Source organism: Lepidochelys kempii, chromosome 2, assembly GCF_965140285.1.
Source record: "Lepidochelys kempii isolate rLepKem1 chromosome 2, rLepKem1.hap1, whole genome shotgun sequence".
NCBI lineage: Eukaryota > Metazoa > Chordata > Testudines > Cheloniidae > Lepidochelys > Lepidochelys kempii.
Window position 1 is genome coordinate 184,336,471 of NC_136381.1, and position 26,225 is coordinate 184,362,695.

At 41.6% G+C, this 26,225-nt stretch overlaps 1 protein-coding gene across 6 annotated transcripts in view; it reads right to left on the reverse strand.

Moving 5' to 3' along the window:
• The window catches only part of GOLGA4 (golgin A4), a 111,429-nt gene extending 107,310 nt beyond the window's left edge, over positions 1-4,119 (reverse strand). For 5 of the 6 annotated variants that reach the window (XR_012157450.2, XR_012157451.1, XM_073332980.1 and 2 more), the window contains exons 1-2: positions 3,679-4,119; positions 42-68 (exon numbers count right to left, since the gene is read on the reverse strand). Coding sequence is in view for 4 of the 6 variants with exons in the window: in XM_073332980.1 (XP_073189081.1) it covers positions 42-68; positions 3,679-4,104 (453 nt within the window). In the remaining 2 variants the exon portion in view is untranslated. The remainder of the gene's footprint in view (positions 1-41; positions 69-3,678) is intronic. The other variant, XM_073332981.2, reaches the window with a different exon arrangement.
• Positions 4,120-26,225: the final 22,106 nt, after the last annotated feature.

Sequence of the window (26,225 nt, forward strand, 5' to 3'; positions counted from 1 at the left end):
TTTAAGGCATTTACTTTTCAGAGAATGAAAAATCTACTCACCCCTTGCAAATATAAAGTTTCCCCAAGCTAGTGCAAAAAAAAAAAAATTAAAAAAAAAAGGTTTCTGGTCCTTATGAATGCAAAAATAATCTTTCAAACAGGAACCAAGTATTATCTGATGCAGTGCCATCTTCTTCGTCTATAGACAATACTCCAGTGTCCCCATTGCTTCTAATAAGTTTCTCAAGTTTCAGAAGACTGTAATTAACTGAAGTCTGGTCAGTTTTTGCTGCTGTGTTCAGAACCATGGTCAGTTTCATTATACTGTTGCTCTTGAAAACTAGAAGGTGCAGCAGCAGCAGAAGGTACTGAAGCTAGTCACTGGACAGGAGGATCCTGAGACTTGGGAAGGAACAGAATATGGAGACAAGCAGTGGGGTCTGGAAAAGGAAGAGGAACAGCAAGGGCACGTTCCTTCTCCCTTTCTGCAGCCAGAGAGTTTGGGGGTGGGGGGGACTTGGGGAGCAGAGGAAATTGGGGGTCTCCAAGTTGAGACACTTGACACTTACTAGCTACCAGCTCTTACAAAAGATGAAGTTGCAAAGCAAGGCCCAGGAACAGTAATAGGTTCTTACCTAATCATTGTACCTGAATAAGTGGCACCAGCCTATCAATCAATCTTGGGCCAGAACATTTAGTCCTCTAGCTTCTAGTGACTGGTAAAATCATCAAGCCTTATCTGCAAGGTGAGAAGATGTGTGTGCAGTGGGAGAGTAAATGGAGTAGAGACAGACTGGAAAAAGATTACATAGTGTAAGAGGCAAAAACACTATACCAAAAAAGAAAGGGTAGACAGTGAAGACAGCCCAGGAAAAGATGCACCATGAGAGGATATAAAAAAAGAGAGAAAGTGAGTGAAACCATGAAGGGAAAAAAAATCTAAAGCAACACATGTTGTAAGTTTCTTTTTTTCTTTTTTAAATTGTCTTGAATATAAAATTGATTGACATTATAATATAATCCAATTAACTGCTTGCAGTTATTTTATTCCTTTAAATTACAAGGAGAGTGGGGGGGGGGAATACTTTTCACCCTGACTGGGAGATCTTGTGTAAATTTTTTGAGGACTGATGCCATTTCTTTTGATTTATGTCATTTGCTTTCATAGTCCAAGCTGTATGAAATGTAGAGTTAGCAGATTAGTCAATTCAAGTTTTATTCAAAGTCAAATTTCACATGCTAACACAGTGGTATAATTTTGGAGTTGTCAGTGTTGCAGGAGAATGTTTAAAACTAAACACATCTGTTTTCATTGTGCGGTTTTTAATTCATTTCAAAGTGACAATATAGTATATCAGATCACTGACAGATCAGAAACTGACATGGTGGAACAAATAAAAGTGTTATTTAACTTACTTTAAACTGTTTCATTCAGTTTCACAAAATTTGCCAATGAATATTTCAACAGAGAAATAAAGCCATACTGTACATTATTCTAGTGAAAAAAAAAATCACCACTCTCAGGCACAAATTTTTCCACAACATTGATTCAAAATAACTACTGATTCTTCAGTACATACTGACTGTCCCAAACTAAATGAGGTAAAATTTTCAGTGATGCACAATGATTTAGCTGAAATGTCTCCTTAAAATTAATCTGAAGTCATATAGCTAAATCACTCTATAATTTACTGAAAACATGCATACAAATATATTGCCTCAGATCTATCCCGATGAAAGCAATCCTTTACCACTACAAAACTGCAAAGAGACCCATAATTAATGGCATATGAAATCATATTTCATTTTAAATTCTAATTCACTATACAATGTTATAAAGATCTTGTTTACAACTCTCAACAAAGAGATCACTCCTACCTGAAGAGTCAGCATCTTGGATGAAATATAGTGTAAATATACATACCCAAAATACTTCCTAGAAGTTGCTCATTCTGCACAGCCTATCATTTACTTAATGATTTTGTTTAGTTTTGCCCTTTGAGTTACTGCCTTCTGTGACAAGTATACATTTTATATTATTAAAACTTACAAATTGCTGTTGCATGCAATCTCTAAAATCCAGTAATAACTTTACCTTTACTGAAATACATATTGGACAAAAAAAATTTCAAGTTGTTTAATCTGCAACAAAAATGTAACACATTTCCACGGATTCAAGATATTCGATATGTAAGAATTCAAGCATAATCAAGAATATTTTAAAATTTTGGTAATATTAGCAACAACTTAAATAACCAAGTACCACCAATTTCTAAGATTAAGTAACCAAATGGTCTCTGAAGTGCAGGTGGTTTTTTGTGAGTTTTTTCTTAATTTCTTTAAAATTAAAAGCAGCATAGGAGAAGAGAGACTTCCAGGAATTAAATACATAGAGGACAGGGGGAAAAAAAAGCAGACTACAAAGTCTGAAGTTCAAGGTTTGGTAGAAAATCATTAATTTCTAAATAATGACTCCTTCATTTATCAAATACTGTTCAACATTCAGATGCAGTCAAACAAAAGTAATTCACTGTACAGTTTAGATGTCATTAGAAGCGTATATTGAAATTTAATCACCTCTAAAGATGTTTACTGACAGAATATACTATTACAGGATGGTGTGACAAAGATAACCAATGACCACAATGCTGAACTGTGAGATCTGATGTAAACTACAGTGTTATCATATTAAATTCTTTAAACTCTAAAAATTCAATAGCTTCATCACCCACAGTATTCTAGCTAACCTGACAACTAAAAAGATTCTGTATGAATACTGAACGAGAAGATTACTTCTGGAAACTGAGTTAACATGAAAATCAGTTCTCAGCAGCCTTGAGAAGACTTGAAAAGCATTGCACAATTCAGCTTGACTGGTACTCCCTATTTAAGGCTGTGACAACAGCAGATGTTGTATGTTAGGAGTGGGGGGAGGGATTTTTCACGGGCCTACCTTGCACCGTGCCCAAGTAAAGATGTTGGTGTCTCACTTTCAAAAGCACCAAGTTCATAAAGTTTTGTTTTTAAAGCACACAGCACATCTTTCCTGTGAAATAACTGATTTGTCTGGGGGCAGCAGTTTGCTCACTTCTAAGAGGAAAAAAACAGAGCACAAAAGTTAATGTGCTATATATAGAGCTCTATATAATTTCTCAAGACTTCAATAGGAGTCCTGCCTGAATAAGAACAAGGTTCTGTTTCTGACTGCCAAAGCACAACTTGTATTAAGACTTTGTGCTTTATCTTTTTTTCTCTTTTAATCCAAGATACAAAATCATACCAAGAAGTAGAGAACTGGGTACTTTAGGTCCTATATTAAAGCCGGGACAGAGAGAGTAAGAAATAAAGTTAGAGAAGAAGTGCCCTGTCTCCTGAAGCGCTGCAGGAAGTTATAACACGTATTTGTGAATAATAAATGTGAGCTTCCAACCAGGAAAAGGAACTAATTGGGGGAGAGGGGGTCACTGATGTAAAAGGAGTCAGCCGTGAGCACGCAGCTCTGACAGACCCACAGCGGGATGCTAAAGGTTGCAGAGAAACTCGGATCCGAGCACCCCGCCCCTCTGCCTGCAGGTGACGAGCGACACCCCGGACAGCAGCGGGGTTATCACCGAGCCCCGCTGCTCTACCCCCTTCCGAGCCGCCAGGGCCCGAAGGGAGGGGAGCGGAGGGGGCGCAGGGCCCCGGAGCGCGCTACCTGCGGCTGCTGCGGCGCCCGCCCCCCTGGGCTCCGCGGCTGCGTTTGCTCCTCGACGATTTTCTGCCTCAGTTTCTTGAACATGGCGGCGGCCCCCCGGGGAGGAGGGGGCGGCCAGGGGAACGCGGGGAGCCGCCCCCGCTGCCGGTCCCCGCTCTGGCTCCGGGACGGGGCGTCACTCTCCCTCCTTCCCGCGCCCCGTCCCCTCTCCCGAGGGCTCGGGGGGGGGGTTGGGAGACGAGCTCCTCCCGCGAGCGCTGGTGACTCCGCTCCCCGGATCAGCCGCCGCCGCTTCACCTCCGCTCCTTCCGGGATCCCCCCTCCCCAGCAGGTGAACAGAAGAGCCGCTGCGCGTGCGCGGCCAACGTGGAGCTGAGAGGACGGGACGCTACGGCGAGGAGCGAGGGACAAACCGCCTGGGGGCATTCCCCGCGCCCGCGCCCGCGCCCTGCTCGTGCCGTTCCCAAAGGGGCGGGCGCGCTGCGTCCAGCAATGACCGGGGGAAGGGCAGAGGGAGCCGCTCCGCAGCTCAGTCCCCACTTCCCTCTGCCCTGAGCAACGCCCTAGGAAATGCCCTTTCGGGAACGATTCTACCTGAGCCCCTTGGAGAAGAGAATCTGGACTAGATGCGATTTAAGCGGCTTTTTTTTTTTTTTTTTTTTGCACCTTCAGTTTCTAGGACAATGGGCAACACCCGCCTCGCGGACGCCTCCAGTCTACCCGCCTAGATAGCAGAGCAGCCCCACCCTTCTCGACAGCTGACCGCCCCTTCAGCCCACACGGGCCCTGCATTCCACGCGCACGTGGTGGTGGTGTGCCCTCCGTTTTATGGTTGAAAACGAGAAGGCAGCTTTTACTGACAAAACAGTGGAGATGTACACACTACAGTGCTCCTCCTGCGGACAAACCCTGCCTGCTTTGCTGACAAAATAAAACCACCTCCATGGGAGGCGCAGAGCTTTTTGTAGAAAAGTTAGATCGACAAAGCATCAGCGTAGACACTTTTCAGAGTAGCAGCCCTGTTAGTCGGTATTCGCAAAAAGAAAAGGAGGACTTGTGGCACCTTAGAGACGAACCAATTTATGTGAGCATGAGCTTTCGTGAGCTACAGCTCACTTCATCGGATGCATTCAGTGGAAAATACAGTGAGGAGATTTATATGCACACAACATGAAAAAATGGGTGTTTATCATGCACACTGCAAGTGTAGACACTGCGTTCGTTAGGTCGCCGTAACTGGCCTCCAGGAGATATCCCACAATGCCCATCATGACCCTTTTGCTCACTGTTTTAAACTCCACTGCTCGGCAGCTACACAGGCATGAATCCCTCCTCTTTCAGAGTCCCAGGAAGTTGTTGAAATTTCTCTGGTGGAGAGCTCACATAGCTAGCTACTGCCCAGCTGAGCATGCTGGTTCCCAGCAGCAAACGCACTCCTGCCTGGACGACAGGGGAGGGGGTGGATCTCCTGGGTCTGTGGGGAGAGGAGGCTGTAGGAGAACTGTGAGGGAATCACAGAATCAAAACATTAATGCAGAATCCTGCTCTCCTGGGTCACTAGGACCACAGCAGCATGCAGGGCAGGCTGCTGCTGGTGGGGGGAGAGAGACTGCTGTGCAGAGCCAGGGAAGGATGTGGGGGCTGATGTTGGGGTGTCCTCCTCTCCCTGCCAGTGTACCGGTCTCTGATGAGCTGGGGGTGGAGGAACCGGGGGACACCACCTGTCTGTCCATCAGCTTCTGCCTCAGGATGTGTTTCTAGCTGCTGTCTGAACTTAAAGAGACAGTGTTCTGACACACTCACTCTCCCCCAACAGACACTGTCTCTCTCTCACATACCCACTCCCCCTACACACACTTCCCCAAGACACTCTGTCCCAGTCTCTCTCTCTCACCCACCCACACACTCTGTCACACACTCTGTGCCCGCCCCCTACTTTTCTGGGCTTGTGTTAGTGGTCATATTACTGAGTGCTACTTTAAAAAGTGATTTAAAATGTGTTACTTTTCAGACGCACACAGCAATCATTACAAGGTTCATAGCATGGTGCAAACAAACAATGCCAGGCTCAGCACAGTACAGCAACACACATTACTGTGGCTCAGTGTCAACAGGCACCTTTGTTATACAGATACAACTACACAGGATCATTTCAGGGACAAGACAAGATGTCACGTTTATTATAATAACACAATTTGATTTAAGACCAATAACTGATATCTAATACCTATGTACACACACACACACACAAATGTTCTGCAGCTGCTAGATAGTTACCAGTCCTGAATGCAGCTTGAGTTCGTGGCTTGGGTTTGTAGCTTGTGGCGGCTAACTGGCCAGGAAAGCCGGGCACAAGGAAGGGCTGGGTCTCTGTTGGGCATGCACCGATGCCCTTCCATGTTGGCAGCAGAATGTTACCCTCCAAAGTCTTCCATCTCACCCATCCTTTTTGTAGGCTTTAGTTTGAATCCAGAGTCTATAGGTCTTGCTGTGTCACACTGCCTCTGGGTTCCTGTGTGATTGATCACCCATCAATTGCAGACATGACTTTCAGCCTAGGACCTGGCTTTGATGTTTCTTCAATTGTACTTTTGTTCTTTTCTTTTAGGGTGGACTCTTCTTGCTTTGTCAGGGCTGTTGTCTGCAACTTCAACCGTTGGTGTTTACTTCATCAGGACAGGCTGGGGCTGGAGGTTGATTCCATCATCCATACATATATCATTCAGACATCTAAACTAAACCAATAAGATTACAGCAGGATTTTGCAAAAATGAAGGTTGCAGCAACCTTTACAAAATGGAGTGAGCATTTTAAAATGCAGTTTGGGACAAGTTAAAATGGAGTTTAAGTTACAATATGGACAAGTGTAAGGAATGGCAAACAGGGAACAGAAGTTCCAATACAGACAAGAATAATAAATGACAAACAGTGAGCAGAAGTTACAATGTTGAAACAGTGTAAGTTTCAGTGATTTAAGAAGCAATTAGACTGAAAGTGAAACTCAATTAGCCAGTTATTGGGGTAACCAGTTTTATGAATGAATGTTGTTTCATTCATAAAATTTTGCTTATGAAGTTATATTAATAAAATGAACAATTAAAAACAATTTAATTGATCAGTTCTACACCTTCAAGCCAAATAGCCGCCATTGGGCTCCTATTATAGCTGTGTATTCATAATGCAGAGCACAATACAGAAGAGCAATGCAGGATCCATGCTTTCTGACAGGTGGCTGGGTTGCAGGTTATGCAGGCAGTTAAAAAGCAGCTGGCAACCTAGTAGGATGCTCACAGAATGATGGGATTGAGAAATCCTTCATCATGTGATGCTGTACATGTGAGGCACTGCACACCCTTCCCAAAGCACCCTGCAGCCAGTTTCACAGTGAGATAGCTACCCATAGTGCGTTGCTCTCTGTGTCGATGCAAGATCAGCTATTGTGGATGCGCTTTGCCGACACAAGAAGCACAGTGTGGACATGCAAGAGTTATTTAATTACAGCAGTGGCTGTACGTCAGCGTAACTTGCATCAACAAAGCTCTGTAGTGTGGACAAGGCTTTAGGCACAAGTCAGCCCAGAGGATTCCTGGGACACCACAATTTAGAGGCCACACTCATTGTTATCACTGACCTTATTATTGTACTCCTTTGAGTATAATGGTGAAAGATGAGAGGTGGGGGAGGAAAGATCGGATGGCCCAGTCTGACATGGCAGGTTAATAACTTCAACCATAGCATTATTTGAGTAAACTATTTAGTATTGTGAGAAACAAGCACTACTGTACCACTGTGCAGTCCCTGAATGACTAATAAGTCACAGCCTGTCATCTAGCCTCACTTTTAACTGGTCCTCTGCTCTTGTCACCATTCCCAAAAAAGCTAACTTCAGCCCAGGGACAAGGACAGCGAGAGCCAGAATAGTTAGGTGCTTATCATGAAGATTCCCATGCTCTCCTTTCTATAGACATGCAGGGCAAAGGAGATGTGGGGGTTTGGGTAAATGCAAGGAATTGGGGGGTGGAGGAGAAAGAGTCTCTGGAACTGAGGAAGGCAAGAAATAGAGTATAGGACCTCAGGGAGGTGGGGAGCCAGGAAGCTGGTTTACAATGCCCAGCGTTGCCTGCTGCAGACCATAGCAAGTACCCAATTATTTACTTCAGCCAGATAGTCTCTCTTCCCTATGAATCTTATAAACACAAGCAAGGTATACAATTCAAAGTAACTTTTGGTGAACAAGAAAAGTCTTGTGGTAGCACATGGAACATTCTGGTGGACTTTCTTACTCCCCGGGAAATCAGTATCTTTCCTCAATCTCAAATTCTCATGTATCCTCAAGAATCTGCATACATTCCAATATATAATCTAACTATTAAATGCAGTATGTAGGTTTGATATTTAGACATGAACTGAAAGGAATACAGATCCCAGAGGTATCAAATGAAAGTGTGGAGTTTGCAGCTGTCTCCTCTCTTTCAGAGCATTGTCCTGGTGGATTTTCTGTCAAGATGTCAGTAAAATCCTTCTCTTTATGTTTCTTTTGTATCTTCTCCCTCCTCCTCATTTCCCCTGCCCCCTTCTTATCAAGTTTGGAATTTTGCTCACCCCGGCATAATATGTCATGTTTCTTTCTTTGGAAAAATTGAAGCTAGAGACTCGAGGTAGTCTCTGTGCTCTGATTGTTCCTGACAAAATAGACAGTATTTCACCATATGCCTCTTAATTTCCTTTTTCTTTTTCCCCATTTTTTTGTAAACCTACCAGGTTGTAGCTAGACTCTTCTCACTGCATGCTCCACAGAGAGGTTACCATTTCAGCCAAGTCATAAGATGGTATCTGTCAAATCCTGTACAAGTAGTATACAGCAAAAAGAGTATCACCCTTTACTGAGAGAGAGCAGTTTTTGGAGATTTTCAGTGGGTCAGGTACCCTTTGGTGACACAAATTCATGGTATTTTTCACCGTCTGTTTTATATATATATATACACACACACATACATACACACAACACCTAGTTACCTTCATTTGTGTTTTCAAAAAACAAACAAACCCCAAAGAACTGCACACTGGGAGTTCCACTTACAGAAAACCAAAGTAAGTCATTACTATTTCTAGCACTATAGTCAGAAAGCAGTGTTTTCTATCACTGTCTCTTGCTTTCAACATACTACCTGTTCCTGTCAAACCTGTCCTCTGATCTGTTACCCTAAAAACCACTCAGCCCAAAATCACATGGTCCTCATTCTCTTTACTGTACATGGGTTATTTCAGGTGGACGTAGGTGTTGGCCCTTTTTTGCCTAGTTCCTCTGCAACACACAGATACTCCTCAGATATTTTTGCTTACTCCGTTTCCCCTGAAGCTGGCTTCTCTGCTATTCTTTATTGAGACAAAAGAGAGTGCCTAACCCACAAAATTCCATTAATAATTATCTGATTGCAACTGCATTTACCTTTGGACAAAGTTCTCCATTTAAATCTTTACTATGGGGAATTTCCTATCAAGGTCTTGTATAGTAATATTTTATAGTCCAATTATATGTATTTCTCTATCACCTTTACTATAATAGTAATTCTCCTGTGGTGCTCTGGGTCAACCAAACATAACTGCAGTTGTAATCATCATCACCACATTTCTGCTAGTAGTACAAAGTATGTACTATAGTGGTATGTGCCATTCAAAAATGAGAGCTGACTCTCATTCAAATAGGGAAAGAGTGCCATTCCCCTATCACTCCAAATGGCTAGATCTCTCATGGACTGTATGTGATCTTCTTAACCACACCTACTTTGCTACTGCTTATCACTTACACACTTTTTTCCGCTAACTGTGACAGTCTATATCCCTATGCTCACCTTTTTTACAAAACTATAGTGGATCTTATTCAAAGTATACCATGTGAGGGTCATTTGAAAACTCACAATTTGCCGATCATTATTGTCCTGTTAAAATATGTGTGTAAATATTGTATGTAAACTTACAAGATTCTACTATATGATGTTATTAACACATATTCTAAATCAGGGGAAACAGCCACAAATCAATTCCTCAGAGACAAAAGGCAAACTGATGCCTCAGCCAAGTGTCAACAAAATTAAATGGACTATCACCTGGTTAAGCGGCCACTCTTTGGCAGGAAAAAGAACGTGAGCAAGAAATTTACATCTTGGCAATGAATAGCTGGAGGTTCCTATCTCCATAGACTGGCTGTCTACTAAACCTCAGCTACAGATTATTTTCAAAGAAAAAGAGAGCTACAAGAAAGGAGAACAGAGGCCCCAAAAGATCTGTCCCTTCATCTCTACTCACGATATCAACAACACCTGAAGGACAAGGAAATTAACACTGAACTCGGGGAGAGAGCCTGGTTGAAAGGATTCCAGCCAGTAAGACTGCTAAAGCACACGGTGAGAGAACCTTTGCTTTAAATTCACTTAACTTGTTAAGTTAGGTTTTAGATGTGTTTTAGCTTTTGTTTACATTGTAACCAATTCTGACTTTGATGCCTCATTATTGATAATCACTTAAAGCCGATCTTTCTGTGGCTAATAATCTTGTTTTATCTACACCAGTGTGTGTTTGTTTGGGGAACTCCATTGGAGATATCAAGGTTTGTGCATATAATTTTCTATTAATGAAATGACAGACATCATATGAGCTTGTACTGTCCATGAGAGTGCTGGGTAGTACAAGATGCACATTTCTAGAGGAAAGTCTGGGACTGGGAGTCTGCTGGTGTTGCCCACAGCATCATTCATGGATTGCTGGTTGCCTGGCTATAGTACTTATATAATATAGCTGGGGGTGATTTACATGCTGGAGGCTGTGTGTGAGCAGACCAGGAGTAGTTGCTCTCACAGCAAAGCAGTGTAAAAGGCACCCCGGGTTGGAGAACTGAGGTGACACAGTTGTCCATCAGTCCAGATTGTACCCTGGGGAATGTCATACTGACACAACTTAAAGGTCCAATCTACAAGCTCTCAGTGTACATGGCTGTCCAGCTGAACTCAATAGGAGTACTGTGTTCAGACAGTTTTCATGATATCCATTTTTATTGTCTATTTGTATTGTGTTAGCCCCTAGGAGCCCCAGACATGGACTAGGACCCCACTTTGGTAAGCTCTGTGCAAACACAGAGCAAAATGACAATGCCTGCCCCTAATTGTTTACCAATTGTATTGAGGCTTTAACCTAAACTAGAAAATTGCACCAGGTGAATTAAAACCAATCTGGTTAAACCAATTCAAACCAAAAACTAAATTGACATAAGCAAATTTTAAACTGATATAAGTGTATCTATACCAGGGGTTTGCAGTGGTTTCACTAGATCCATTTCATAATTAATTTAGTTAAACCAGTGAAATTTTCTAATTTACACAAGGCCTGGGGTTCCACTCTGCAGCACACATTTTTATTAGCTTCCAGTGTTTGGTAAATATATACAGAGTATTAGTATAGTATACAGAGTATAGTAGCAGTACAAAGATGGCTGGTATTTTACATAGTGTAAAAAGTAAGGAAAACTGGTAAAAATCACTTTTTTTTAGATCACCTTTTGTTTGACTGACAGCTAGTGGTGCCTCCACCACCTTTGGTTTCCTTATAGACAGGCTGACAAAGGCAGCATCAAAACTAAAATGCACAAGTCAGTAATATAAGGTGGTAACTCCCATACCACCATAATTCCATTGACATTTATGGACATGGTTAACTTTAAGCCCGTGAGGTGTCTCATGCATGCCCGTGGGACTACTCATGTGAGTAAAATTTCTGCATGTGCATAAATGTATAACATGATCAGAGCCTTATTCCTCAAGCACAGAGCAGGACAAATGCAAAAGTAAACTTAAAAGTTTCTACAGAAAATTTTATACCTACTACAGTTACAAGTAACATAATTATTAAAACTGAATAACAACAAAAAAAAACCTTTGCCTTCCAGTTTATTTATTTTGTGCATTTGTCAGCATTTTGTGTACAGTCAGTTTCACTGTTTCCCCTCATCGTCTGTCAATTTCTCACTGAAAAGACTCTTATAAACAGGGCTTTGGAGCTGTGCTCCGGCTCCGCTCCAGTTCCAGGCAAAAACCTGCTGCTCCACTGCTCCGGAGCTGCTCCGCGCTCCAGCTCCAGGCTCTGGTCCAAAGCCCTGCTTATAAACATGAACAACAAGGAGTCTGGTGGCACCTTAAAGACGAACAGATTTATTTGGGCATAAGCTTTCCTGGGTAAAAAACCCACTTCTTCAGATGTATGGAGTGAAAATTACTGATGCAGGCATTATATATTGACACATGAAGAGAAGGGAGTTACCTCACAAGTGGAGAACCAGTGTTCACAGGGCCAATTCAATCAGGTGGATATAGTCCACTTCCAATAATTGATGAGGAGGTGCCAATTCCAGGAGAGGGAAAGTTGCTTTTGTAGTGAGCCAGCCACTCCCACACCCTAACTGAGGAACAAGTAAAAACCTGGGAAAAAGTAAATGTCTAGGTTTGTGGGTGTAGGGTGGCAGGAAGGTTTCCTAATTCCAGTAGAGGACATTCCTACTTGGCTTATCTTCCTGCTTCTAGAATCATAACCTCCAGGGCCATCCCTAGCCATTTTGGTGCCTTACGCAGCCTCCACGGGGAAAGGGGGGGCTGGCCCCAGGCCACCACGGCGGGGATGGCTTGGAGGAACAGAAGGGAAACCGTCCCTCAGCACAATCCAGCGGGGCGGAGCGGGCTGGGGCTGGGTCGCTCCACTTCCTGCCGCCCAGCGAGTGCAAGACAGCCCCAACCCCACACTCCCTGGGAAGTGGAGCGACCCGGCCTCAGCCCGCTCTGCTCTGCTCCCCTGGCTCCCAGCCTTGAGGCTTGGGGGACAAGGGGAAACCACCCCCCAGCACTCACCGGCAACATGGCTGGGGGCCAGGTCACTCCACTTACCACCACCTGGTGAATGCAGGGCCCTCAGCCCCTGCTGCAGTCCTCAGGGGAGCTGGGGTGGAGCAGGGGCAGGGGCTATGGGGAAGAGGTGGAGCAGGGGCTGGAGTAACATGCAGCTGCGTAAGGCACCAAATTTCCTGGTGCTCTATGCAGCTGCCTACTTTGTGCATGGGTAGGAACAGCCCTGCTCCCTCCTTGGCTTTTGTTCCAATTGCAGCCCATCTCCACTGGCTACTGAGTACCCATCCTTGCCTTGGAAATGTGTAGGTTGTGTTGGAAACTCGGGGTGGGGATAGGTTAAAGAACTGGGATGGGAGCCAGCAGCAGGGTAAGGTGAGTAGAGAGCATGAGGCTGACACGTACAAGTTAGGGAAGGACAAATCAGGGAGGTGAGTAGAGAGCATGAGGTTGACACGTACAAATTAGGGAAGGACAAATCAGGGAGGTGAGTACAGAGCATGAGGCTGACACGTACAAGTTAGGGAAGGACATATCAGGGAGATAAAAGAGGTCTCGGTCTCTTTTTCTTAGGAGAGGGAAATGAGACCCCTATTCACTTGTAACTCATTAAGAATGTGACTTGTGCTTACAAATTAGAGAAATTCACAGTCAAAGATATTAGTTGACCTTTAAAGTGTGCTGTTGAGTATGCATACTGCAACCTACATATTTTAGGTGTAAATTATACTGCAGTCTATATTAAGTGTAGCCTGTATACAGTATAGCTTATGTTGCAATATATTTTAACATAGGCTGAAACAGTCCAGACTGGTGCTCCGCTGGTTCGTCTGCATGTGCTTGGGTGTGTTGGAGCTAGAGGGTCTGGGGGAAAATAGTGCTTCAAATCTCCCCATAAGTACGTAATGCTCTTCATTTTTCTCCAATGCCATGGGGCCAGTTCCTTTATATTGGCATTTCTGTCTCTACACTGCTATATAGAACATGGAGAGCAGGGAATAGAATATCAGTTACAAGGAGGACAACAAAAGCTGACCTAGTGTCTTTGAAGCAGCATTATGAATACTCCTGGCACTACTGGCAGAATCATGAGTTACTTGCTCTCTCCTGTACAAGATGTCCTAAATGATTAGAGGATTTTGGAGGTAGAGGGTGGATTTAGTAGGACTGAAGGTTACAGAACAGAGAGCAAGAAGAATGAGATACTAAGAGCAAATGGAGAACTAGAAGTTATTTCCTGTATTGAGAAACTTGTTGCTGCAAAAAGTAGCAGGGTGATTCATTGAAAGAAACTGTTTCGGAGTCAGTGTTATCCTGCTGCCCCAGTATTGTGATAGAGTGGTTACTAAAATATATTCTATAGCACTTTTCACAAGATTAAGTATATTATCTGGCCATATTCCAGTTTGGATAATTATAGCCTATTCTTTCACCTGGATAGGGTAGCCACCATTTTCTGTTCTTAATTGGAGTGTTCCTGTACACAGCTGAAGAGCTGCCAGCTTCCATGACGGAGAGGTTGTGTTTGAGTGAAGGGTGAAGTAATCCCTGTACACTACCTTGGATTAAAGATACTACATAAATGCCATCAATATTATAATTACTGTACTCTGAAGTTAGTATAAAATGTCATCTTATACACAGCAACATGTTTAGTGTGTTACCTGAGCAATATAAAGTAATCCCACATTAAGCAATGATGTATAAAATATCTAAAAATATTCTACATTTGTGGGAAATGATACATACTGTCATGTCAATAGCCTTTCATGTAAAAGGCAGTACATTCTGCAGTCCCTGACTTAGTTAAAGGATACTGTACTATGCACTAATAAGGGACTTGATCCAACTCCTACTGAAGTCAATAGGGAGTTAGTTAAGGCCAAATTCAGTATTTTCATGCTTTTCTAGGAGTTAGATTGTGAGTTCCTTACCTCACTTCACAAAGAGCTCCACTGAAATTACACTATTGAATGTGGGCAAGGAGTTCACAATAGGTTTATATCTCTCTCATCTACAGTATTTAACAGCTAACATAGGCCATTACTGCAGCATTTATATTTGCCTTAAAATAGCTCTACTAAAGGCAAATACAACTTTTACATTTATTGCTTCATCTGTGAAGGATAAATTGAAAAATCTCTGCAAGCAGTACTGCTCATGTCAGCTAATTAAGGGTACAATTCTGGTCCCATTTAAATCAGTCACAATTTGCCATGTACTTCAGTGGACCACTAATGTAGAAATGACTCTCTTACTGTGGGCTACACTGGAAAGTATGGTCCTAGTTCAGAAATGTACTTAAGTATTTGCCAAACTTTAAACACAGTAATCCTATTTTGGGATACTCCTGTGCTTAAATTTAGGCATGTGCTAAAGTTAGTCTCAAGCTACACTTGCCTTTCTATAGCTGAATACTGAAAGAATTACAATTTCAATTACTACCTTGGCAACTAATGTAGGCAAAGTATTCATACATGTGGCTTCCTGCCAGTCTAATTTGATTTTAAAAACACTATCTTGAACTTGAAACAACTTTCGGGAAGTCACAAGAAAGCCAATCATTGGGAGATTGATATAAATTATTAATATGGCTTTCAGCACTGCTTTCCAAACCCACAACTCCAATTACTTTGTGAAAAATGTATGAGTTTGCTGAAGGCTAGATCTTTCAAACCAATCATCTGTTGCAAATATGATGTGACATAAGAAAAAGCAACACAGCATATGCAGTATTTTGGATCTTTTTTATGTTATGAAAATTTCTGGAGAAGATTTACCATCCATAATATTTTAATTTTCATATGTCTTATTCTGAGTGTTGTCAAAATAACTTCATCTCTTACAAAGTATCTCTAGTTTTCTTGCTAGATAATATTAAAAATTGAAGCAATTACTCCAGAAAAGAGGGAAAAAATGACAGTCCAAGAAAACAAAAACAGAAACTGAATACTATAGTAGACTATCCTAACAAAAAACAAACATTGACCAAATAAGACAGACTGTTGACACCTAGGTTTGATTGCAATCAATATTCTTTTCACAATTTGATAAATACAGTTCATGGAATGTTATACTTATTCTATACTCACAGTTCTAACTCCTGCTATGTACAATCAGACAGTGTCATGTAGCTATTAAAACTGGGTTACAGTATACCATATGTATATGTAGACAGGAGTCAGCTACTTTCTGTTAATTTATAGGAGCACTTCCTGCTAAGTAATATACTTTGATGTGGTGGCGTACATCAGAAACAACTGCCTAGAATGTCTTATTGCTATTATAAAATAGAATTTCTATGTAGAAACAAGGAAAACCTGCATATTTACAGGGCTTCATCAGCTTGCAGATGACAATTAGGTCAATAGCAAAACTCTGTGTTTACAAGTGTGACTTGTTACACCAAGCAATTAGTAAACAAAAGTGACTAATTTGAGAATGAGGGAAGGATTTTGAATCTTATATTAGGTGGTATTTAGGAAAAAGACAGTTTGGTTAAATAGAACATTTTCTTTCTGAGTAGACAGATTGTGGATCCTCTGGTCCTGAATCTTCACCACTTTGCAGTTCGTGTAGTCCTTTACATCTCTGTAAGTGTGTACAAAGTGAACACAGAACACTACACTTCTGACTTGGCGGTATTTAACTCCTCTGAAAAATGGGTATAAATGACCATGCAAGCTGCAAGGCCACGGAAAATCAGACCCTCTGTGTTCCAGCCGTTTGAAAGTAATTTGGTTTTTAGTTCTATGTATGGTAAAATGAATTCTAACACTAAAATTAAAAGTTATGGCACTAATTGTACAGGAAGCACACAAAATGAGAAATAATAGCAAGGAAATTGTGGTTCTGATGGGAGAAACTGGGGAATTTCTTTTATATAATACTGTGGCTCAAAGATACATGCAAGCCAGATATAAAGGAATTTGGAATCGATCCTGACCAGTGGGAAATTTTGGCAAGTGTTCGTAACAAGTGGTGCCATTTTCTCCATCCAGGCATCAAAGTCCATGATAGGAGCTGGCTCCTACAACCTGAAGAGAAAAGATCCCGTAGGAAGCAAGCAGCTCCCAATCAAGACCCACATATTTGCAATTCAGTCACATGAGACATTGCAAACTAGCTACATCATAGGCTGCAATTCCCACTGTCTCTCACAGACGAAAGGATGCCAACACCTAGTGGTGGTTGAAAGAGCTTTACTACTTCAAAACAAAAGGGACTTTTATCATCAAAGCTAAAAGAAGACAGCATTTGTGTTTTATTTGGTATACTTTCAACTTTTAATATTATATCTAGGTGTTGTGACTGTAAACTACCACTGGTGGCGGTGTTTCAGAAGAATGTAATTGTTTTACCTTGTCACTATTATAAAGGCAAAATTATGTCAATGACAACACAGGAAAGAATTTAAATATACTAATGGCATGAACTGTAAAAATATAGTAACTCAGCTCCCTTGTGAGTGTATATAGTGTGCACTGCTACCATATAATATTTAGCAATAACGTGCAGCATTACACAACGTGTACAATATGGCTGACAATGTTTGCTAGGGAAACCACACCTTTACAATTTCATAATGTATATTTCAATTCTCACCCACAGTGTTGAATTAACATAGACTTGGGAAAGGGGAGGGCGGATTTGCAGTAAATTCCCTTTTTTAAAAAAAGGAAGAAACAAAGAATCAAAAGGCTTAATTAATTGTCATTTAAATAAAGGTCATTAAGGGACTTGTGAGGAAAAAAGAGGGTTGTATTTGTGAAGGTGTTCAAAGAAAACCAAGATCTAAAAAGAAGAGTGGAAGTTGCTAAGCATGCTGAAGATTATCCTAAGAACTGCAAGAATATAGGCATCATCACTGGTTGCGAAGTAGATTGAAACAGAACTGTCAGGGAGTATTGCTCCCCCAAACTGGAGAGGCAGGGGAACTGTGTGCAAGTTTAAGTAAGAGTGTGTAGCAAAGCTAAAAGCAACTTACAACTCCCTCACATTTTTCTAACTTGGATAAATAGTATACCCCCTCCTCCTTGATTAGTGCAGTTAGGACTTCCCCTCCTGTTTCAATCTACTTTAATCACTGGAGCTGCATGTAGGAACTGAGGTGTAGATGGTCAGGCCTAATCATTACAGCCAGGGGAGCCTGGAACCATGGTCAAGGTCAGATGCCAAGCCAAAGGTCAGAGCTAGAAACAGTCAGGTGCCAAACCAGAATCAGCATCAGGGATAGGGTGTAGGAGCAAGGACCTGGAGTGAGGCAGGAAAGCAGGAACTGGGAACAGATAGGGAAAAGGAGGACAGGAACAAGCTGGCAGGCAGGGCTCAGGGTCCATAAGAGCAGCAAGCCAGGGTTTCCTCTAGTTGCTCAAACTACTTCATGTGCCTCTTTTTGGTTTAAGTAAAGCTTCTCAGCCAACCAGTAGGGCTGGATGTCTCACCCACTCGGGAACTTCCTGGGCAGCCCCTTTACAAGCTAGAGCTTTGCTGCCCTTCGACTCCAGTCATACAGGTATGCTGATGGGTGGCAGCTGTGGTCAGAATACTGACTGTGGGGGTGGGTTGGAGGCCTGTGATGCCTCACACCGCATTGTCTCCCCGGCACTTTCTTTGACCTTAGGCCACCACCATAAAGAACAAAGCATATGGTGCCATAAGGCGCACACATCCTTTACTTCTGCAATGAAGTTAGCTAGTAATTAGATTCTACCTTAGCTAATAGTGAGGGTCTCTTGAGCAACTTTAATGGTCAATATTTAATAGTTAGGTAGTCTAAAGGGGTAAGCAAGGGACCTGAGTCCAAAAGAACAAAGAACTTGTTGAGGGGGTACAGCCAGTGGGGATAGAATAGGTGGAGCTACACCAATGCCTAGAGATAATGAGCTTTGTACACAGAGATAGTAGGCTTTTCCTGTTGGGATGAGCTAGGAGACATTAAGTGAGCCCACGGGGTTACTCAATGTAACTAAAGGAGCAATTCACTTAAAATGCCATTAGCACTTAGAGAGGACCAGGGCACTACCCGACTCTTAGCAAACAAGACATGCACTTTTAACTCAGCTTCCCTATCTTCTTGCACAGGTGTTTAGGGAATAGACACAAGAATGGATGCTTGGGAGAATACCTTTGGGAAGGTTGGGTTTCCATGTAGGGTCACAGCATCAGATAGAACCCCAAGCTGGGAGTTATTCTTGTTAGTTTCTGATTGTGTGACTTCTTTTTATTCCTTGCTATAAATACTATCTCTTTAAAAGAAGACCTTACTGACTGTGACCTTTTTTCTATTAAGTTATTCCATGGTGACTTATTCCAACCATTTAAACATCCCAATTGGTGAAGCTACAAAAATATACCAACTGCTAGAGATAGTGAGGTCGGTACATTTGGGAGGAGCTAAGAAACTATCTTAGCCAAAGGAATTGTACAAACTAAATTAAAGGATAGTACATTTAAAACCACATCAGAGAAAATGCCAGTCTGAGCAGAATTCACTGCTGCAGAAAGTCAGAGTCATACTATGGCTGGATTTTAAAAAGATGCATATTTTTATGACAACAACATATGTAACTATTTAGCTAAAATATGAGTAATCAAACTTTACATTTCAGGGTATAAAATTATCATGGGAGGGGCATGAAGTATTTCCCCCCCTTACATCTTTGTACAATTAGGAAGGTGCATTAAGGAGGATTTTCACCTTCCTTTGAAGCATCAAGTATGGGACAGTGATCGATGCAGACTAGATGAATGATTTAGTGATATAACCCTATTTTCCTATATGTTGCAATGTACAGAATCTATTGTTGCCATAGAAAACAAAAGAAACTTTTCTTTTCGTTTCGTTTCTTTTTTTGAAGAAAAAACATCTTGTTCTGTAGGTATACTGAAACCATACAAGCACAAATATATGAAAGCTCATGTTCCTAAATCTTTTAACTAGTACTTTAAGGCAGGATGTCAGAAGGCTATGACTGTAATGGAGTCTGGCATATTGTTTGGGGAATTTCAGATTAGGAAGCTGTTAGCATTCAATATCAAGGAGTCCAGTGGCACCTTAAAGACTAACAGATTTATTTGAGCATAAGCTTTTGTGGGTAAAAACCGCACTTCTTCAGATGTTAGTTGCATCTGAAGAAGTGGGGATTTTAACCATGAAAGCTTATGCTCAAATAAATGTTAGTCTTTAAGGTGCCACCGGACTCCTTGTTGTTTTTGTGGATACAGATGAACAGGGCTACCCCGATAGCATTCAATATATCTTGATTATCTGATATTGCAGTCTGGAAATTACCTATCATGCAAATTCCTTGGTACTCTTAATTTAAAAAATGTGTTTTTGACTGGAGACTCTTATTATTGTTTTATCCTCTGTCATCCCTCTTGCTGGCTTCAGGTATTTACTATAAGTTTGTCCACTATCATTACCATCTCCTGGGTGGGGTGAAATATCTAGCTGAATATGCCCAAAGTTTTAAGGCTGAAATTCCTTTTGTTTATGATCTATTCCTGGGTGACAGGTCCACAGGATACTCCTGCAAGACAGTTTATATTATATGCTGTAGAGCCACTGTAAGATAAGGAGCCATGGCCCAACCGCTTTTTGGTCAGGCCAAACCTGAGCAGTGCTGCCATCCCACATGCCAGGTTGCAATGCCACTCACTCAAATTTGGCCCAGCTGCCCCTCTGTCATGGCAGATGGGCTGGGCAAAACCTCAGTGGTGTTGCAATCCTGCACACCAAGTCTAAACACCACTCACTCAAGTTGGACTGGTCGTGCCTCTGTCATGACAGAGGGAGAGCTGGGCCAAATCTGAATAATGCTACAACCCCATGTGCCAGGTCACAATGCCACTCCTTCAAATTTGGAGGAGGTGAGTATACGGGTCCTAGGCCAGGACAGGCAGGCTCCTGGTGGAGGGGTGGGGGTTCAGAGGGAAGAGGAGGGTCAGGTGCATGGGGTAAATCTATCTCCCACTCTTTAAATGTCTCTTTAGAGCCCCTGGTTTATATTGTATGGCTTCTGCTGACCTGTTACAGAAGCAGTATTGTAAAAATAATGAATTAAAATTGTGGTTATTATCTGATCATCTTAAAATTCTTGATAAACACAAGTTAATTAGGGCTCATAACACTTCTGTGAAACAAATAGTACACCCATTTTACAGATGGATAAACCGACCACAGAGTTTAAGGCTCAGATCAAGGTACTTAGGTGCCTAAACCCCAGAGTTAGGTACCCAAGGCCCAGTTTTGGCTCCACTGCAATCCACAAAACTCCTGCTGGACCTGGTAGGCACCCAAACTCTCTCAGTGCCTAAGTTTTCAGGGTACAAGTTTCCTAGACACCTATGTTTCTACCTCTGGGCATGTGCACTGTTGCTTCCCTCTAGGCGTTTGGATGCCTATGTCCCACCTAAGCTCCAGAGTGATCCATGAATGTCAGGAAGATAGGCATTCAGCTGCCTAAGTCGTGTGTGCTCAGTCCAGTAGTGTGCTTGGAGGCCACTTACCAGACTGGGTCCCATTCAGAATCTCACTGGAGGAGGTGTTCATCTTGTAACTTTTTTAGCCCCCGGATAGAGCACTCACCTGGAATGTGCAAGATGCAGGTTCATTTCCCCTCTTTCTGATAGAGGGGGAGAAAAGATTTGAACAGCTAGTCTCCCACCTCTCAGGAACATGCTCAAAACACTGAGCTGCGGGACATTCTGGTGAAGGGTGCCCTCAGTCTTCCCTGTTGAAGCTTTTCCCCCGTGGATAAATAATGAAAGCATGATTGGTGCAGGGGGACAGGACCAGGATCTCCCACCTCCCAGAAAGGTACCTTAATGACCGCAACAGAATCATTCTCTCTAAGTCTGTGCATGCACCGCATACAAACATGCAGAGGCCAGGATCTGAAAATCCAGACTGTGAAATACCTTCTTAGAATTATATTGACAATTTCATCAGTTTCAATTTAGGGCTACATACTGTAAACTAACTTGGCATTAAAAAGCAAATGAATTTTTGCTTTATTTATACTATATACGGCTAAAACACACAACTGAGGTTTCAGGCAGCTTGATACTATTGCCAGCTCTGCCAAGGCTTCCTGTGAAACAAGGGGCCAGATTCTGAGACCCTTACTTCCACTAGTGAGCAGCTACTTATGTAAGTAGTGCCACTGAAGTCAAAGGAAATAATTGTGCAAGTCACTTAGTCACTGCTCACTAAAGGGTTTACAATCTGGCCCTTTAACTCTGCACATCTCTCATATTTACCCATCTGTAAAATACTTAACTAGTAGGGATCCTACAACAATAAGGGCATCGATCCTGCACTAAGCTCCAAGTATGAGAACTGTGGCAGATGCAAAGCTCCCTGGCAGATGCTTGGAGCCACTGATGTGAAGCTCACTACAGTACTGGGACATAATTCACTAATGTCTGTAGTTTGCTTTGAGATGGTAGGTGTTATTAAAAGCATAAAATATTATTAATAAGCAAATAAATAATGGATACACTGAAACTGTGATGCTGGGTAACTGTACCTGTAGTCCCTCTCCATGGTCTAACCAGAGGGGAAAAATCAACATATTCAAAATGAAGATTGCAACAGAAGATTTAAAATCCATCTACTTAGGTGGGCTACTCACCCACAAACCCAAGTGCTAGGTGTGTTTATATGTGGCTACGGTACTATTCCTTCACTTTGTCATTCTGATTAGAATACACAGAGAACCGTTTATATGGTCAGTCCATGATAAATGAAAAGATACAGAGGTAGTAGTCCTGAAATGATCTGATAGGATGTCCCTCCTCAACCACTTTTGGCTCACAGCCATCATCTGTCCTGGATCAAGAGCCACATCTCACTCACTCCTGACCAAGGTTTTCCTAGGGTGCACAGCTCCTGCCTTACACTGTGATATCCCTAGCAAGCCAGACTGCCTAAAAAGACCAGCATCTGCACTTTGGTCATTGCCCTCAGAGAGAAAGCAATGTATTGCCTGCAGTTATAAGTTACCACACAACCCTTTCTAAGCAAGCATATTTATTCTTAAAGTAAAAGCATTTAAGAAAAAACACATTAAAACAATAAAAGAACCTACGCTCTAGTAAGCTAGAACGCTTACCAGATGTCCTTACAACTCTAGTCTCAGGCTCTGGTGGTTGTCACTCCTTCAAAACCCACAACTAGGTTTTCCCCTAGGTTACAAATTCATCCATTTTAGCTCCAGAACAGATTGCAAGCAGATCAGCTGTTTCTTATAAGCTTGGGCCTTTGATCTTGGCCTTCTGTATCAGGTAAACAGCAGACAATGACCCTCTCCTCAGGGAATAGCCTTAAAAGGCTGGGGTTTTGCATAACTAGAGTTCGGGAATTTGCATTAACCTCCGGCTAGGGATTCCCCAGGAAATCCACTTAACATTTATTGGCCTAAAAGTCCATACTTGTCTGGTAAATTTTCAATATAGTCTTTTAAACTCCCAGGTTTCACATCTGTCACCTCCCCCCACTAGAGCTTACATAACACATAAACTTAATACATTAGGGTCTTTCAAGGATATTGCAAAAAATTGCCTCATCTGTCACACTCAGCTCCCTAAATGATCTTAGCAGCCCTATTTAGTATGGACTTGGTGAAGGGGAGGTGATATGGGTTCTAGAGATACCAGAGAGAAGGGATGTCCTATCAGATCATTTCAGAACTACTACCTCTGTATCTTTTCATTTATCATGGACTGACTGCATAAGCGGTTCTCTGCTTATTCTAATCACAGTGACAAAGTGGAGGAATAGTACAGTAGCCACACATGTACCCTACAAACACACCTAGCACTTGGGTTTGTTGGTGAGTAGCCCACCTAAGTAGATGGATTTTAAATCTTCTGTTGCAATCCTCATTTTGAATATGTTGATTTCCCGCCCCCCCCTTACTCACCGTCTACCCTCACCCCCCCTCCCGGCCACAAGACCAAGAGGAAATGTTGGTTGTTTTTATTTTCAGTTACATTTAGGGTAGCACCTTAGGTTAGCACCTATACCCCCATTAAAACAACTATAAATCTCAAAACATTTTACACCAGTTGTAATGGTTATAATTTTGTATGCTTCCGGGGATCTCTAATGCATCAATTTAAAACTGGCATGAGGCACAGTATCAAGCTAGTCTTACAATTCAGTTCCCATTTCATTTCTCATTAGTTACTAGCATAGTGAGTGCAGAAAAAATAATGAAAGCCAGAGAAAAATGCTGCAACTAGTCAATATTTTCATAATTACAGTACTATAAATATGCCTTATCACTTGAAAGGAGAGCACAACTTCCTTTTGGCTAAACTCAGATATATGAACAGAAAATGCTTCTCTGTTAGTTTGAATATATAAGCTCTCCGCTGTCACACTGCTACACAAGAACTCAAATTCTTGATTTTAAGAATGTATTTTGAACAGTCTAACTTTCTATACTGAAAATGTTTCATGTAGTATTTTTCTTTTCCTGCTTGCCTTCCCTATGAGTGGTCTCACTGAGCAAAATTTGGCCCTTTTTGTATTCATTCCTTTTATTATTCAGAAATCGATACTTAATTGTATACAGGCCCTCTCAGAGGTCCAGAGAGGCTGGTCCACTTCTAGATTTTGAAGCCCCTAGCCATAATAAACATTTAAAATGTTAAAACAAAATAAGGGACCAAAAAAGAGTGAGACATAATTTGAATATTTTTTTATTTAACAAATGCTTTACGAGCCTTTTTCTGTGCAAATGCACTAGTTATTGAGGAAAAAATCTAGCTTTCATGCTATGTCACTGTTGATATTAAACATGGCGAGCCCATTCAAACGCTCTTGACCCATAGTTGAACGGTGATAGTTCTTTACCTGCTTCAACACACTGAAGGTGTGTTCACCTGAAGCCACTGATGTAGGCAAACTGACAAAAAATTTGTGGATCAAAGCGTAGCCTTATACTGGGACTTAGGTGCCAAAGTCTGGAGGGTACGTACCTAAATATTTTTGTGGCTTTGGCCCACAAGATGGATATCAGCAACGACATCTTCCCTCAAACATTTATTTAATGTGGCAATATTTTCCAAAAGAATACAGAAGCAAGTAGAATAAATGTATATAAGAAAAGCTGAACTGTATCTAAAGCTATTTATGTCATCTAATAATATATCATCAGCTGATTAATAATTTAGAAAAAGGATCTTCCTTTGTAGTTATTTGATCCCTATTAATCCTCTCAACTTCAGGGTGGTCCTTCTTATAGGAACTTTCTCCCAGCATGCCTTTCTGGGGATTGGTCCTTTAAAGCTGGCAGACACAAGCAGCTGCATCCCTAAAGTGGCTATTTTGCAACTAGCTGCTCCTTACTGCATTTCCCCTTTCTTTCAACTGGTATTTTTAACTCTAATTATGTTTTCCTTTTTGTATTTCTGAGGAGATATCACATTCTCATAGCACTGAAAATCTATCAAGGTTGGTGAACCATTGATTCTCTCCATCCACCCTGTTCTAGGATGACCAGATGGCCTGATTTTACAGGGACAGTCCTGATTTTGGGGGCTTTTTCTTATATAGGCACCTATTACCCCCCACCCCCATCCTGATTTTTTACATTTCCTATCTGGTCACCCTATCCCTGTCCTACACAGAGTGTCCCTAATCTCAGTTCAAATGTTGAAAATATGGATATTTATGATCATAAGTATATTGGAGTAGAGTAATAGAAATGAAGAGAGCACAGTTAACAGTTATGGCAGCCATACTGTAACATGCACATACTTAATAGCCATCTTAAGTCAATCTGTCTCCAGAGCTCTCATATTTAAAGCAGGAATTACTGCCTGTTTTTTAAGTTGCTATGTTGGGATCATATTTTAGAAGCAATCTAGCCAAATATCCTCTCCACAATTTACAAAAGTGAGAAACATACAACAGCAGGCTTGGTTGTTCTAAAAATGAACCTAGATATCTCTTGTTCGCAGGAGTTGGCAACTCTGTCATTACCTCCAGGAAATCAGGCAACAATTTGAACAGGCAGCCTTCATCTTACTTATGTTGATATGCTGACCATTCAAACTATTTATAGCAGATTTTGAATCAAGGAAAGCAGTAATGGGTAGTCAATGGAATACTGTCACATCTTCAAAAAGGGAGTAACCACAGAGAGTGTACGCATAATTGCTTAAAACATTCTTTGTCACGAGACATTAAGCTTCTTTTTAAAATGTTTTTAGTACTTAAGATTTAGATGCTCTGTTTATTTAAATACTTCGGGATTATTTTTGCTACTTTGAAAGATGCCTTAAATCAGTGATGGTTTAACTTTTTTCGGTTGATCTGAAGGAAAGACTAAAAATGTTGCTCTCAATGCTACTTAACGTTCAGATTCGCAGCTGGTGTAAATCAACATAGCAAAATTCAAAATAGTAAAGCTATGCTGATATATGACAAATGAGGATCTGGCTCAAAGTGTAGTTCCACTCTGAAAACTGACTGTAAAAATAGCATTGTAGGGCTCTATGTTTAGTGTTCTCAATCATTTTTATATCAGGTGTGTTCTCTATACAAGTAAAAAACTATTTTTACAGCTGCCAGCCCTTTTAAAAATCAGACTGCGCTTTGAGTCAAGCAGGGTTCTTTCCTTTTAATGCATCATCACCTGTAAT